This window comes from Electrophorus electricus, chromosome 8 (genome assembly GCF_041902795.1).
Source record: "Electrophorus electricus isolate QZ-2024a chromosome 8, ASM4190279v1, whole genome shotgun sequence".
Classification (NCBI taxonomy): domain Eukaryota; kingdom Metazoa; phylum Chordata; class Actinopteri; order Gymnotiformes; family Gymnotidae; genus Electrophorus; species Electrophorus electricus.
Window position 1 is genome coordinate 3,461,462 of NC_137504.1, and position 17,246 is coordinate 3,478,707.

Below are 17,246 nucleotides of genomic sequence, written 5' to 3' on the forward strand. Positions count from 1 at the left end.
CTCCATGATCCTATACTTTAGACACGTTGGTCCAACACAGGCGTAATAACGATGCTTTTGCCTATTTGTTGCAGACAAAAGTAGTTTTAAAAATAATTATTTCAAGACTTTGCTTAACAAGACATATTTGAAATGACCCCTGTAATGTGGAAACCAAGGTTACAGTCCACTAATAATCTAAGCAAAATGTTATCTGGGGTCCGTCTGACCACTCACCTCTCGCGACTGTGATGATGATGAAAACCTGCCTTCCTCCCCGCCGACTCCGCTCACGCGCCGGCGCGCGCCAGACGAATGAAGGTGGATCACGTGGGTGATTGTGAACTTGTCACTCCAGCCCATAAAAAAGTGCAATTTGAAGAAAAGGGAACAAAGAAATCAGAGCGTATAAAATCTCCCCGCTGGAGATCCCTCCTTCACTGCAAAGCTCCCCAGCACGGCGGCGCGCGTTGTGGCCGAGTTCTCCTTCTGCTCCCGAATTTGCCCGCACGCAGGGGGGTATTCGGTTCCAAGTCGCGAGACGATGCGGGCAGCGCAGCTTCTCCCCGTCGCGCTGACGCTCTGGTGCGCGCTGTGCGTTCGCTCCTCCTCAGTGCCACGCGGGACAAACACGCAAAACTACAAAGGATCCGCGGTGAGTGAAACCTTACTTTAGCTTCGTTTTTTTTTTTTTTTCCACAGTTATTAAAAACCTATTTGCAAACCTGCGACAGAATTACGGTTAAAAGGCTTCGTCCTCACTTTGTTGTCATATGTTTTAATAAAAAAGAATTTAACAAAAAATGAGACTTGATATGATTTGTACGCGTATAGGGAGGTGCGATGAAATGGAGCGCGTCTCCATTAGTCGCACAAATAAGACTACAGTGTCAAAAGAACGAGCTACTTCAGTAGATCATTAACTGTTTCGGCAGTTAGGTGTGTCAGGTAATCTGATTCATAATCAATGACAAACAGAGGCACGGAGTATTTTCAGACGCTGTGGAATCCACAGAAATGCACAAACTCAATAACGAATGCAGTGGACAGATTTGACCAATAAAACGTTTTATCTGCTAATTTGAGCATGTTTCACAACACTGTGCTTCTGTCATCATGTTTACCTAATATGTGTGATAGACATACTGAATCATATTTGTAATCAGTGATGTGTCACGTTAGATACGGAGAAAAACACATGTATTTGTTTAAGAGGAGGGACACAGGAGCACCTTGGAACATTTGGGTGTCTTTCAGGTAATTGTGGGTTTGGAGATGACAGACACAGGTCTGTAGGTCAGTGAGAGGGTACAACCTCTGCGCTTTCCTCCTACTGCTCAAAACAACTGAACTGTGAAATGATAGCTTCGCGAACACTGCACAGCTCCGAAAACCCCCTCTGGCATAAAGATCTGGCATCAAGATCGACCCCAGACGCCGCACAACGCCATCTCGAACTCGCAGGCCAAGTCTCTGCTCCCTGTTAATCCACAGACCACCGAGGCATGGCTGTGGAGAACCGTCCCAGACTGAGATTACGGAAGACTGACAAAGAGGAACAGCAGATGGATGGAGGAAGTCCAAAGCTGTTCCCAAGATTCCCCAAAGGAAATGTTAGTATTTGAAGGATAAATGTGTTTGAAGGCAAGAATAAAAACCTAGAAGAGATAAGAGCACCTGTCTCCCTTCCCTCTGCCGTGCCGAGCGATCACACACACTCGGCGGACGCTACAGCAGCTGTCACACACACAGAGTGATGCGGAAACAACAGCGCGTTTCATTTCCCTCAGTCGGTCACAGTGGCCTTTGCCTCTGAATTTGAAACAATCCCACACCGAAACGCCCGCCCCCCTCTAAACCCCAGAGGTCTTTGCGGAAGACTCACGCTCACTGGTGAATGTGGACAGACAGCCTAGCATGTGCCTGGCATGTGCGCTCAATTTGTTCTCCACTGTTGACAAAGCTGCAGCGGGAGATTATGCAGGCAGGGGCAAGTCATCTGGCATGCCGCACACAATAACAAGCCGTCTGTTTGCTGACGCCGCGGAAAGGAAGGAGCAAGATAGAGACAGCAGCCGCATTTGCGCACCCCCCCCTACGAAAACAGCGTGGAGTGGCCGGCTGTCTCCGGGGCATTCTCAGTGCATCCCAGCTTGCACTCCAAAACAAAAGATACACCCCATCTGCGATGCAGTCCGAGCCAGATGTGCACACATCATATGCACATTAGAGTATTAAGGAGGGCTTTGGCAGATGCCAGCTAATGAGATTGTTTGGAGTTTGGAAGCAATCAGTTCAAATTTAGCATAATAGGATTAAATGTGCTGCACAAATAGCTTAGTGATGACCAGTTCTATCAATAGCAGAAGGTAGCCTCAGTGTGGCTTAAGGCTGAAACCTTAACCACTGCAAGTCCTTGCAGACGCCTAAAATGTGTAAGGTGGATACCCTGTGGGTACTAAACACATCCGCAGTCTTGAATGTTGAGATTATGGTTGGTGTGGAGAGCAACTGTGCAAAGATACTGTAAGATCTCAGTGCACACCTAACAGTTTTCAGTGGTTTTCACTAAACATTCTTCACTCCACAAATATACGTTTGAAATGACCCCTCTCCCAAATTAATCAGGAAACCAAGGTTATAGTCCACTAATAATCTAAACAAAATGTTATCTGGGGCATGTCCAACCCTCCATGGGAAAAATTCACAGAGGGGCTACTCCAAAGTAATCGTTCGTGATGCCACAACACTAGCAAAAACAAAAACAACCTGAAAAGGTCAGAGGAGATCAAACCTTTTTTTATTCTTTTCAAACGAGACATAGGAGCAGAACAGTACCAGCGCACCTCTATGCTTGGCTGTGCAGTTGCTATGCAGTTAATACTCATTAAACGGTGGCGGAGACAGAGATGAACAGAATCTCGAGCTATCAGTGCAATCCCTAAACATGCACTCACCTGTTTGGATAATTGCAGTTTACAGAGGGCTTTAATGCAGTATGTTCCGAGAGAAAGTCTATGTTGTCATGCTATCATTTTTCACCGAGGTATTGGGCCTGCGCCTACGTGAGGTGCCTTGGATAGCAGCGACCATAAGAGGCTTACTTGACATCATTTCTTCTAAAGTTTCTCAGTGTAAGGCTGGGGGTCAGCTGCACAGGTACTGCACTTATGGAGGTGTCGTGTGATTTCCAGACAAGGAAACAGTAGACCCTTTACGTACTGTCTGTTCACTTTCATGCTATCAGGAGTACTGAGGTCTCCAGCATTAAAGATCACGTTAAATTGTACACAAATTATAAATGTAAATGTATAATTGGAAATGTACACAATTATACAAGCTTTAAAGGTTTGGGAGGAAAAGTAGCCTTAACCTTCACTTAACCCCTGACCATTTGTAGAGTTGTAACATTTTGTGCAGAGATCACTGTAGATAATGCATTCGCTAAACACGTACAGATTAGGCGACGCTGCTTCATCACACAAGTTTAAGTCTGGTGCACTACGTCTTCATAACTGCATTGTGCAGCGTCGTCTCACTTACACCAGTATGCTATTCCTAACCTACTGGCATGCCGACTACTGACAGCACCCAACCTAACCTACTGACCAGTACTCAGAGGAGCCATCTTAACCTACTGACCACTGACAGCACCTCGCTTCTTCCCATAACTTTTCTAAGTGTCCTACTGACAGATTTGATTATCAATCATCTCCTGTCAGCTTAATCCTTTTCCTGTTTCCCGTGAAAACAGTCTCCCTTGGTGGTGTAATCATTTCACTTGTGTATACAATCTCCAAGCTGTGCGGAGCCCTGGAAGGGTTTTTGTGGGTAAACATTTACCCAAGTCTAATTTCCTCTAGCACACACATCTCCAATGAGGCTTAATTCTGTCTGCTGATAGGTATTGTTGCTGTGGTCTTTAGCCACTGCGTAGTAACAGGACGGGAGCGTGCTACAGAGAGAGGAAGAGGGAATGCAGGATTCGGCTCAAGTCTGTAATGGGCAATACGTCGGCGGAGTATTCCGATGACATGACGCACTTCAAGAGCACGCTGAGTAATTTAGTGAGCAACAGTACAGATGTGGAGCCTGTGGGGGGGAGGGGGGGTGTAGAGGTATATCCTCACACCTGGTGCATTTGCTTGTGTTTTACAGAGGAATAAAGAACAGATGACATCATATCAATGCCTCATAGATAGCATGGGTTGGTGTGCTGCCATCAGTGAGGTAGTTGTCCTCAGAAGCCCTGCAGGAATGGTCTTACTAGAGAGAACAGGAGAGAGAGAGAGAAAGAGAGAGAGAGAGAGAGAGAGACATGCTCTCTGGACTTTTTTTCTTATTGTGACGTTAGCTCTTTATAGACATGTCTGACATGAACATAATCCATAATTCATCACAGGGACTCAAATATGTAATTCAGATCCAAATTAATTAAGCTTCTAGATCTTAAATCAGTACATGGGTCCATTGGACACTCAGGGTCCAAGCAGTACTTTCTTTAAGAACACAGACATATATACATACATACATACATACATACATACATACATACACACATACATACATACATACATACATACATACATACATACACACATACTTACATACATACATACATACATACATACATACATACATACATACATACACACATACATACATACATACATACATACATACATACATACATACATACATACACAGACACAGACACACACATAGCTAGTGTACTTATTTGGTTTGTGTTAAGGTTAACAAAGCTTCTTTGTTCATATCTAAGGACTACTAATACAGCCAGGGCTAAGGAATGCCATTTAAAATTTGACATTGATTATTTACAGACACATCTAATATTTTTTTGCTCAGACAAAGAAAATGCTCGTGTACTGCAGCTCAAGTACTTCTTAATGAAGTGTCACTTCTACAAATGCCCTGTAGCTGTATGTGTGAACCATGTTCTCACTTTTTGTCATACACCCCAGTGGCCGGTCATCTGACGCAGTGTGTGTCTACCAGGTGATAAATGTCTCAGCGTGAGTGTATACATTTATCAAAAATGTATTGGCAGAAATACACATGCAGAAGTGTGTGTGGAGGGGGAGGGGGGGTTTGCAGGTGCACTGCCAGACACCAGGTGCCTCACGTGTCTCACCGCACACAGGTGGATGTTGTAAAATTTGCCCACACATGAGCGACAGCAACGTCAAAACCCTGTAGTTATGCTCTGCTTGCTTTTTTTTTTTTTTTTTTACGAACCACTTTTAACTGTTAGAATTGGTTCACACGTAACATGAGCTCTGAACATTGCAGCCAGTCATATAAATTTGCTCTTTGCTATAAGCAAAGTGTGCAGTCCTGCCCATCTCGGATCTCCATCACAGAAGCCCCTGTTCCCATCTCCACACCTGTTAAGGATAGGCTGATCTTAGTGCATGGTAACACATTTATAATGCTGTAGTGATGATAGTGATTTTGAGACGATCATAATGACGAGTGTTAAGGAACCGTGCGGAGGGCCAGGTTGCTCCACACGTGCTCATCTCTGGCTCTAGTAATGTGTACTTGCGTTTCTGTCAGGTAAGACTCTGGCTCATGAAAGCCCTCAAACTGCTCATTAGTACCTGACTGACCCTGAGTGCTGGCAGGCCACAAAACGAATCTGAAATCTGTACAAGTATAGGTGCACCCACGCAGTGCCGAGGGGAAAGTTTAAAAAATAACTCTGCTTCGATCAGTCATAATCTAGGCCCTTGAAGTAATGTCTTAGTGCAAATACTAGCAAAGCTTTTGAGGGTATTTTTTCCCTCTAACATGTTAGAAATAGTATGCTAAAACAAGCCATTGTACAGCTTTTTTTTCTTTTTTATTGTTCATAATGGGAGTTAATGTTTTGCTCTCCCTCACTGGACTTGCTTTTGCTGATTTAGGCCTTGACCTCTACCCTTTGACCCCTGTGGAAATGGAGATGCCCCTTTGTCTCACTGCCATCTCTGCCGAGAGGCCTTGAAATCAGCATGCCACTTTAAGAACCCTGTAGTAAACACTTGGACCCAGGAGACAGTCAACATCGAGTAGCAAACTAGTTATTTAGATACAGTGCCGATTATACAAATGTTTTTAGTACACAGTCAACTAATGATGGTACAGCGTGCAAAGAGTGCGTGCCGTCTCAGCAGAGCCACTCAGATGGACATAAATCCTTCAAACATAGTGGTTTGTTAGTTCAGTGGTAGTTGTTCATCTGTAGAGTCATGTGACTGGTACCGGGAAGCATGTTTTTTTGCAACCGTGTCAAGTTCAGGGTATCTGTCTAAACGTGTCGTCCTGTATTTGGTTGTTAATGCCATTTGTTGAAAAATTTCATTCAGACCTTGAGAAGGAAATTCAGTTTTCTTTGCAGTCTCCATGTTGAAATGGAGCCTGTGCTTAAATCACAGTCTTTAAAAGGCTCCCTAAGACCAGGAGGGGCGGAAGCTTTTTAAAAGCATTTTAAAGAGAACAGCTCGCCCTATACTACCCTCTGGTGTCACTAGGACACTAGAGAGAGAGATGGAGTGAGCTGGAATAAGAGAGAGAGAGAGAGAGAGAGAGAGAGAGAGAGAGAGAGCAAATGAAGGAGAGACAGGGAGAAAGAGGAGGGCTGGGGAGTGGCTGGGAAGAGGAGCAGGACACTAAAGTACCGCAGCTTCAGCACAGAGAGGACGGGGAGAGCAGAGGGGAGAAGAGGGGGGAGGGGAGAAGAGGGGACGGGAGGGGAGGGGACGAGAGGGGAGGGGAGGAGAGGAGGGGGAGAGGGGAGGAGAGAGGAGAGGAGGGGGAGAGGGGAGGGGACGAGAGGGGAGGGGAGGGGAGGAGAGGAGGGGAGAGGGGAGGAGAGAGGAGAGGGAGGAGTGGAGAAGAGAGGGGAGGGGACGAGAGGGGAGGAGAGGGGAGAGGGAGGAGAGGAGAGGGAGAGAGGGGACGAGGGGGGAGGGGAGGAGAGGAGAGGAGGGGGGAGAGGGGAGGAGGAGAGGGGAGGACTATCATACTTTCCCCTGCAGTCATCTCTCCTCCCAGCCAATTAACAAAGCCATTTCCTTTTAAATTTGGAAGGGGAAATTGACTGTGATATATCTTGCTGTGATAAAAGCTGCCACTTTGATTTGAACTCCAGCTGGACTCCATAATGGAGTTATGTAACAATTGGTCTTCTGGTACTTCTAGGACCAAGCAGAAGCTGCTCTGAACTCCCGGCCGAGGTCTCAGGGTTGTACAGTTCCTCAGCAACTTCCCAAACCGTGACCGATTACTTGAAGGCACGGTTGCACTTGCAAAGTGTATTATTGTACCTTCTTTAATTAAAAATATGGCTAGGGTAGATGAATAATTGTTTTGGTCTGTGACAATAGGCGTGGCTAGAGAAGACCCCTCACCATGATCTGAAGAAGAGAGTAAGACTGACACAGGCTCAAGACACCCTGAAGGAAGACTTGGGCTTGAAGAGAAGGCAGTCCCACTCAGCCCTGCCCAAGAATGGAAATGAGTTCTGGAACAGGCGACGGTGTGGGGTGCCTGACCATCCCTTACAGAAGATAGGCGCCACCTTCCACCAGTCGGGCCAGAGAAGAAACCAGCATGCTGGGCAGAACCGACGCAAACGCTTTGTGCTGGCTGGAGGTCGCTGGGACAAGACTGACCTCACCTACAAGTAAGGTGTTCTTTATATCAACACGTTGATGGGATCTTTTTTTTTACTCTGGATAAAAGGTGCAAGTGGATTTCCTTCATGTCTGTGGGTGTATATTAAGTCGGTAACATGAAAAGCATGATTTCCCACTGACACGTTAGTGTTACGGCATTGCAGATGGTGTCTGCTAGCCTGGACCCCACACAGGTTAGGCCCCTCGGGCCGTACGAGAGGTTAGCTCCTCTGACCTAGCAAGTCTACTCATCACAGACAGCTAGGCCTCTTGTAGCCTGTATTAAAGTGCTTATGAAAGGTCTGGTGTAAGTGATATTTCACAGCGAGCGAGAACGGCACATGGGAACAACTGGAGGCTGTTCTTGCCATTCTTCCTCTGCTTTCATATCCGAGACAGCCCCTTTTTCCAGGCCACCCAAGATCGAGGCATTTTATGTCACCCGGAAATTCCAGTTCATGTGCAAGACCTTCAGGGAGTCAGATGTACCACTGCATCTTTGTCTGTTCTAAAGAAGCAGTTATTCATTCCAACTTTACACCCTCTTAATTAAAAACTGCAGGTCTCTTCTGTGCTGACTGAAAACAAATCTACTGGGCTCTACCCACTTAGCCTGTGTTCGATTTAGTCGTTTCATGCAAACATCCCAGGACCCAGACCCACTCTCGAAGGTCTTGGGGTCATTCGTCAGTGTCAAAAAGGCGTCCTTTAAGCTGACTTGAATTTCACCACCTTTTCCACTGGAGCTCTATTATTGACACGCTGACCTCTGCTCTGCACGCCTCGCCGTCCAGCCCTGATGTTTTGACTGACTCACCTTCTCCGGCTCAGTCAGCGGAGGTCACCACCGGACATTTGCCATGCCCTGTAATTTGAGGGCAGCGGAGTCGTGACCCCGGGCGGAGCGGGTGTGGCATTGAGGGGCACTCATGCGTATAACAGCAGTGGGAGCCACATGGCTACATTTCCCCTCCTTTGTCTTGCAGCAGGAGATCAGGGCCAAGTGGTGGTTTGGGTTTAGGAGAAGTCGTTCGTCATATCAATTAAAAACTCCGGCAAAGCCACCTTCTTCATGACCCATAAATCTTTCACTGCTGTTCAGTCTACTCAAGAGTTCAGTTCTTTAGGTGAGTCTGTTCTACTCTGCCTTGCCTCGTACAAAAACACTGAAGGCAAAAAGATAAGGGGTTTGCTGTCTCATCACATTCTCACAAAGAGCGAGAGAACACGAGAGAGGCAGAGAAAGAGAGAAAGGGGGAGAGGCAGAGAGAGAGAGAGAAGCAAACTCACATGCACCCGATGACTGCCTGTCCTAAACCCTGCCCTAACCAAACTGTCAGGAGTCGGTAGTGTGTCAGTACAACATAATGACTAATGTCTCCAGGTTGTTTTTGGAGTCGTCTGTACAGTCCTTTAATGATAGGATTCTCCAGAACCTGTCTTCAGTAGAGAATGCTGATGCAGGACTGGATTCCTTGTGGAGTGATCACAGGAGCTGATCTGAGGCCTGCACTGCTGATCTGAGAGGTTTTGTGAGTCGTGCCTCATGAGGCCTGGGGTGGCCTCATGACAGCCACCCCAGGCGCAGAATGGAGGGCCTCAGCTTTCATGGGAGTCTGGTGACTGCCAGGCTCTGACTGTAACTCTGATCCTGGATCAACCTCACCTCCGCCTCTCACAATGCTGGAACCATGAGTTCAAAGAGCTGAACCTGGTCCTAGATCAGGATTAAGGTAAAAGCTTCTCCTTGGTGCCCCAGACCAGTACAGCCCTACCTGCCCGGACTTGCAGATGGCCCACAAGGCAGACGCATGGCCCCGGCAGGACCTCCTGATGTGTGGGCCTAATTCTCCCCGGAGAATGGAAGCCTGACTACTGTTGGCTACAGGCAGGATGAGCACAGGCCACCAGCAGGGCACGAAACCCACGCAGGCAAACGTGATACACCGCAGAAGACGCCGAATCTCGGCCTAATAGTGCACCCTGGGGGAGGCCGCCGGTGAAAATAAGTAGCCGTGTGTCTGCAGGTTTACGCTGCAGCACCTCAGTGATCTGAGAATAGCAATCCCAGGTGGGTTAATCTCCACAAACTCTGCTCCATGAGAACATAATCTGGAGAACATCCCAGACATAACAGTGTGTAATTATTTATAGCTTTTGACCTAAATGCATAATAAAAGGGATGTGAGCTTTATCCTGTGTGAGGCTCATATTGAGTATGAGAAAGCACGGTTCCCGTTTTGTCTGCGGAGGTCAGCGGGGGCAGGTTTCAGAAGGATATGGTGGCTGGCTGTTAATAAACCATAAGTCTTCTCAACTTTTATCACCAAAAGTAATTTTCTTGCCCATTCCGTTAAAACATTACCGAATTGGCTTTAATGAAAAGCACTTTTTTTGGTCAGGACTGTTTTGCTGTTCCTGACAAGGTAAATTAGTCCTCTAGACACACACACACACACACACACACACACACACACACACACACACACACACACACACACACACACTCACACACACTACACTCTATATATACTGTAGCTATAGTCTAGGAAATTGATATGGTGAAATTGTGAGAAAATTTTAAATCAGGTTAGAAGTGCTGATATCTACAGGAATGTATAAATGAACCTTTTTGGGCCACGGTTCCTCTCTCTAGTGTCACGGTTGCCATGGCGCCAGCGCCACATGGTTCTGTTGTTGTCGTTTTGTTTCTGACTCCATCTTATGTTCCATTCACTCCACCCTTTATTGTCTTCCCCTGCTTCTTGGCATCCCCTTATTAGGTCATTGACTTAAACCTGGACACAGGCCAACACAGACCAACACTGCACAGCACTACACAGCCTAATGCAGGGGCACAACTCTCAGACAATGGGATTACTGTTGTGGAGTTACAACATGGTAAAACTGGACTCCTGTGGGAGGTCTGTAATAAGAGTGTGTGTTGTGTGTGTGTGTGTGTGTGTGTGTTCCTCAGGATCATACGACCCCCTTGGCAAATGAGTTTGGAGGAAGTGAGAAAAGTGTTCCAGGACGCGTTGCGGGTCTGGAGTAACGTCACTCCCCTCACCTTCACCGAGGTCAGAAGTGGGAGAGCCGACATCAACATCGACTTCACCAGGTAAACCCGTACTTTCCTCAGTCACACCTTATGGCCGATGGATAACAGTCGTTTCAAAGGCAGGTGTGTGGTTTTGGAGTTTCCAAAATGCCTCAAGCTGGTTTAATACCAACACATTTCCACAGGCTTGTTTCAATTGCTCACTAATGTGGAATTCATATTCATTTAAATTGAGGGGACTTTTTTTTTGCTTTGCTTCTCTGTGTAAAGTTAAGTGTACCGGAACCTCACCTTGTCGTCAGCAGTGGATCTCCTACCGCTGCACAAACACAGAGGCCTCTCTGACCACCGAGGACGGCAGCACGAGCTTGGGGGCTAATAATCTATCCTACATCTCTGCTGCCCCTGTAGCACGCGCGCACGCACGCACAGATTGCTTGGTAAAAGGAGAAAGGTCATCCTTTCACGCACCAGTCAGGAGTTTGCCTCAGACTGACCACACTCTCTTTCATCCTTCTCACGTTCTCCAAAACGTTGACGTGAACGTGGCGAACAGGGACTTGTTTGTGCTGCGCTTTATTAGCATGGCAGGTCTTCGAGGGACACGTTTGCTTGTCCTCTTACCCCTGACATGCAACGGTCTGGCATCCAGACAACTGCCTCACATTTACAGATTTTAAAACTGTGTTTTACCATATTCACCTACTCCCCAGGCCCGTATAAATATTTTTTCTGCTTCCTGCTGAAAAGACATCGCTCTACTGAGAGTATTGTAAAGCCACCATCGCCCCCACCCCCCAACTGCCCCAACTACCCCCACCCACCGCCAGCAGACCGTGGAGGTTCACTGTTGCAACGCAAGTTCTTTGTTCCCCGTGTAAAACCTCCTGCTGAAATTTGCTCAGACTCCCGGATTTTCAGCGCTAATGGGAGAATGCTGAGGTTCATACCTGAGCGTAACAATGCGGGCTGCAGATGCTACTGCGTGCCTTGGCCTGCACTGCTCAGTCACTACACCTTCATTTATATGGTAGGAACAGATTGGGCATATGTCCAGACTTGCCACAGCATGGTGGATGGGAACATTTCTGGCTTAGTGTGCAAGTAAGCCTCTCCATGGGTGCCCTACATGACCATAGCCCAGTGTCTTAAAGCACAGGGCTCTCTGAACTGTCTTAAAGCACAGGGCTTTATGCTTATATAAAATACACAAAATGATATAAAATTTCGTAATAGTGACTTATGCAACATCATCTTAATTTCAATTAATGAAATTAATTGTCAGAAGAATGTCCCGGCCCGGATTGGGTGCTGCCTTCATTAGGTGATTCTGGGTAAATTAGCGTGTTCGTAAAAGACCTTCCTGCGATGACCTCACTGAGATGAAATCCAGTAAAGCAGACCCTACGATAAAGGGAAGAGAAAGCCCTCCATTGTAGCTCTGCATGAGGCCTCCATCTGTGACATTCAGGTACTGGCACGGGGACAACCTGCCTTTTGATGGCCCCGGAGGAATCTTGGCCCACGCCTTCTTCCCCAAGAGCCACCGGGAGGGGGACATCCACTTCGATTATGATGAGACCTGGACCCTGGGTAACAACATGGGTGAGTTATTACGCTAGCAAGGACCAGAAGAGTACACACTGGCTATTAAAAACCCCTCACCCTCGTCACCTGGGCGCTGTGCATTTTGGGAAGGCAACGTTTGCATCTCTCCCTGTTGGCCAGGCACGGACCTGCTGCAGGTTGCAGCTCACGAATTCGGCCACGTTCTAGGGCTGCAGCACTCGCTGGTGTACGGGGCACTGATGTCACCCTTCTACAGCTTCTCCTACCCCCTACAGCTCAGCAACGATGATAAGAAGGGCATCCAGTATCTGTATGGACCCATGAGGTCCCCCACAAGGCCCCCAGTGAGGCCCACGGAGACCAATGAGATCATTAGTACAGTGGTGAGCTGTGCACCTTGCTGACTGTTCCAATACTGGTAACCATGGTAAATCATGCCTGTTGGATTGATTGTAAATATTACCCCTCTTTCTCTCTCTCTCTCTCTTCTGCTCATTCTCTACTCTGTCCATCTGTCTAACTCCTTCTCCCCTAGCCCGATGCTTGTCACACGGACTTCGATGCAGTGTCCATGATCCGGGGCGAGCTGTTTTTCTTCAAGTCAGGCTACGTGTGGCGTATCCGTGATGGGAAGCTGCAGGTGGGATATCCTGCATTAGCCTCCCGGCACTGGAGGGGTATTCCGGACAATGTCGATGCAGCCTTTGAGGACAGGGCCGGGAACATCTGGTTCTTCCAAGGTGAGTCAGGTTCGATAACAGTGATTATATTTATTTTTGTCATTAACGATGCAAAAATGTATATGTTTATCCAGGTCTGTGGTAATCTCATTCAGATTTACTTTGTCAAGTAAAGGAGATAAGAAAGCACACTTATTAAAATGGTCTTACTTTAGTTTGCCTTAAACTGACATGCTCTCATAGCTGGATTAGGGTCCAGGTTCGGGTTTTGGTTTTTTTTGGGTTGCAAACACAAAGAGTTAGCATCACATTTAACATGCATTTAAGATTATCTTCAAATTACAATGCTTTTGCCAAAGCGGGCTGTGAACAAGAGCGTCCCTGATCACGCGTGGGGATGTGTTCTGTTGACCTACAGTAGGGGCCTGAAGCTCTGAGTCTTTGTCCTTTGCATTATGTGCAGGGCAGAGTTACTGGGTGTACGACGCAGAGAGGCAGATCACGGGGCCTGATCCAGTGCAGAAGCTAGGCTTCCCCGTCACAGACGTCCAGGCCGCCCTGATGTGGGGCATGGACAACACCCAGAAAGTCTACTTCTTCAAGGAAGGCAGATACTGGCGCTTCAACCCCAGGGAGAACCGCGTGGAGTCGAGCCACGCCCGCAGCATGGCCGACTGGAGGGGAATTCCCGATGACATCGACGCCGCCTTCCAAGATCGCTACGGTGAGGAGATATAGAGCTGTTTACACGTCACAAAAGGAAGTATCAAAAGGATACAGAGCCATGTGGCTAGCAGACAAGACTTCACAAAGTATGAAAGGATCAGCTGGGCTTATATATGGTGCTTAATACAGGTTAACTATAAACAGGTGTAATCAGTTATCAGGTGACTTTGCGCAAACTAAGGCATTGTGGGAAGTGTAGTGCAAAGTCCGGCTGGAAGGCACGACATTCCATTACGTCAGACTTCATAGTGATGATCTAAAAATATGGCAGTAAAGACCTTATCATGTTATTCATTGTCTGGACCTGTATAAATTCTGTCATTTAACAGTGCTTACCAGTACCTGGTAAAAGAGCAGATTCAGTAGTCAAATTGGGTTCTTGTGGGTTATACTTTCACTCAAACAGGGGTCTTCCTCTTTTGGGTTTGCAGGCTTTGCCCACTTCCTGAAAGGCAATCTGTACTGGAAGTTTGACTCAGTGGAGGTGCGGGTGCTGGAGGGCTACCCACGATTCATCGGCATGGACTTCTTCAGATGCTCTCCCTCTGTCTATCAATAAAGACAAACAGTGCTGACAACAGCATTAAAATCATTTGGAGAAAAAAGGGTCCCAACCTTACACAGGTATGTACTGCAGGGTTGAGCCTTATCATAGCAACAGTGCTACATATAACCTTCACATGAGACCACTGGATCAAACCTTTATTTTTTGTTTGTTTTCAAAGTTACCATGTAACTACACCCTCACCTGTGTAACTATGCGCTCACCTGTGTAACTACACCCTCACCTGTGTAACTACGCGCTCACCTGTGTAACTACACCCTCACCTGTGTAACTACGCCCTCACCTGTGTAACTACACCCTCACCTGTGTAACTACGCCCTCACCAACCTCCAGCCAGTGGTTCAAGGTGTTTAAATTGATTTTCTCTGCTGCTTCACCTTGCATGACATCCGTCCTGTCTTAGTGACGTGCCGGCGGAGCGTTTTAACACACAACACTGCCGCTTCTCAGGAACAGTACCAAACACTCAGTTTTTCTCCCTTATGTTGATTTTAATTATTTATTGTCTGTATATTTTTTTGTCCTCAGTATTGTAGTCACAGAGAACTCAACATCTCTTCTTTAAGAAATAAAAAAAAATGTTTGCAGTTTTATTTGAGGAAGAAAAAGTTGAGGAAGTGCACATTTATTGTGTGAATTACCAGGTTTTGCTCTGAAATTTTTTTTTACATGTAAAGGTGCTAAAATTAAACAGGGAAGGCTTAATGTACCTCAGCGGTCAGAAATAGGCAAGTTACTGTAAGGTTGTTGAGTCAACCAAGAGAAGGCAACTGCATATGCGGCATGTTAAGAGTTGAGCGTCCTCGTGTGTGACACCGGTGTTTAGCTTCTTGTGTCTAGATGCCACGTTTACTGGGTATTCATGACTTCACCTCGTGAATGCTTCGTTTCTTTAGTGTGATTTGCAGTGTGGTGCAGTGCAGGCCACTGGTACCACAGTGTCAGCCTTTTTCTCTGTGTTTGATCACTAGTAACACAGAGTCCCAAATCCTACAGATGGCAAACGTGCACCCTGACCACTAAATCAAAGAGCCAGCTCTCTGCCACATCAACCAGAGCACCCATTTAACCTTTCTGAGTAACCTTATCCGTCACACCACCCTGTCCTTCAGCGAGTGACAGTCTCCAGCACACTGCCGTCACCATCGGGGAGCACACCCCTGCATGTGAAACGTCCCATGTGTCCCTCACACGTCCACACTTCATCACACCCATGCCCCTCACTACAAGGGGGTTTCAGCAACCCTGGGTACACTCTCGATGGATTCACCATAAAATCCCACTTCTGACAATAGCTAAAGGCAGCAACCATACCCAGGTCTCAAACCCAGGTCCTACAGGTGATAAATGCGTGAGGGACACTTGGTAAATGTCATGTGAAGTCCCTGCAAGTGAAGCCAGTGTGACGGAGTGTCACTCAGGACAGGAAATGTGCGTTCTGGCTGCAGTGTCAGGGATCCAGCTCTCTTAGTGCTCGGGGAACACACTGACCACATGTAGGACATGTAGGACCTCAGAGACCTAAGTGCGATCACTGATCACTGAGTTATACAAATCCTCTCTGTGTTGTGACCAATGACAACGACAGAACTCCTTCACTAATTACTCGAGGCTCAGGAAGCAAACGGGGCTCATAGCCAATCAAATTGCTGATTGTGTTAGCAGCAGATTAACCTGAAATCACTGTTATTATAATCATGTCATGTAACCATGTGTTTTTCGGTCCTTAATCCCTTAATCATTATTTACTATGTAAATAGAATTGTAAAAAGATTTGTTTTATATTTTTTGCCTCAATAAAAGTCTTTTTCTTTATGTTCTGTCCCATTATTAACAGACCAGACATGCATACTCTGTAAGAACATATCACGGTTATTTATGTTAAAGCACAATGCATAAACCAATTGATTTGTCTGCTTCAATTGATTTGTTTACTTCAAATACTAAAGTACACGTTGTTTACATTGTAAGGTGGAGCGTGCGTTTTTCCTAATGTTAGATGGTCTGGTACTAATATGTCTGAGCAGAGGTCACGCGGTGTAAATGGGACACGGCTGTTTTGTGTGTTCCCCTGCGTGGAACATGATGGAATGTTTCAGAACCCTGTCGCCTGGTTTGTTTTTCTGACTCCGGTGCTCTTTCACCTTTTGGCCGGCCTAAATCTGTGAACTAACTGCCCTTTTTTCAGTGGTGTTTGGATTTGCCTTATTCACAGAACCATTGTGTAATCACAAGGATTTACAGCAGAGGATATTAGTTATCATACGCTAGCTAAAAGGACATTGGCTTGGTCATAACAGTCTTCTTTGTTTCATCAACCAATAATGTCCCTTAAAGTACATGCAGTCATTTTTGTTTCTTCTTGATGTAAGCCAATCAAAAAGGATACATCCATGAATCCATCCTGCTATTCCATTTATGTTGTCACTTAATCCGTTTGTCTGGTTTGTGGTTCCATGTCTCTGTCTGAAGTTCATTACAGTCCATTTTAAGGCACAGAACATGTCACTGTAAAAGCACACTGTACCATGTAAACTAGTGATCCTTCTGCATACTGGCTCCAGTCTGGTTGGGTTTTGTCTCACAAAGAAGGAAAATGCCTCGTAACACTCTGGTGGACTCGCTGTAGTTCTCTTACCTGCTCTAATTCTATTGTACATGTAGCAGAGTCAACAGAGAGCTGATACACTGTTCCACTGTCCCTTCCTCAGTGGACATCAGAAGCAGGCAACTGATGTCAGCCACAAACATTGCTGTAGGGAAAAATCCCAAGGTTTGGATATCCAGAGCAGTATTCCAAAGTGTCAGCAGCACGCTGTTCAGTGTTCATTGTACTGGTCCATTCCACTCAGTGTTTAGTGTACTGGTCCACTCCACTCAGTGTTCAGTGTACTGGTGTACTGGTCCACTCCACTCAGTGTTCAGTGTACTGGTGTACTGGTCCATTCCAATCAGTGTTCAGTGTACTGGTGTACTGGTCCATT

The 17,246-nt window shown here is 46.5% G+C and overlaps 1 protein-coding gene across 1 annotated transcript; it reads left to right on the forward strand.

Moving 5' to 3' along the window:
• The first annotated feature begins 500 nt into the window (after positions 1-500).
• On the forward strand, positions 501-16,127 carry mmp11b (matrix metallopeptidase 11b). Its single transcript, XM_027004232.3, has 8 exons — positions 501-634; positions 7,371-7,669; positions 10,639-10,782; positions 12,194-12,327; positions 12,451-12,674; positions 12,827-13,031; positions 13,435-13,695; positions 14,129-16,127. Exons 1-8 carry the CDS (start codon positions 524-526, stop codon positions 14,254-14,256), a joined length of 1,506 nt encoding a protein of 501 aa, XP_026860033.2. The 5' UTR covers positions 501-523; the 3' UTR covers positions 14,257-16,127.
• Positions 16,128-17,246: the final 1,119 nt, after the last annotated feature.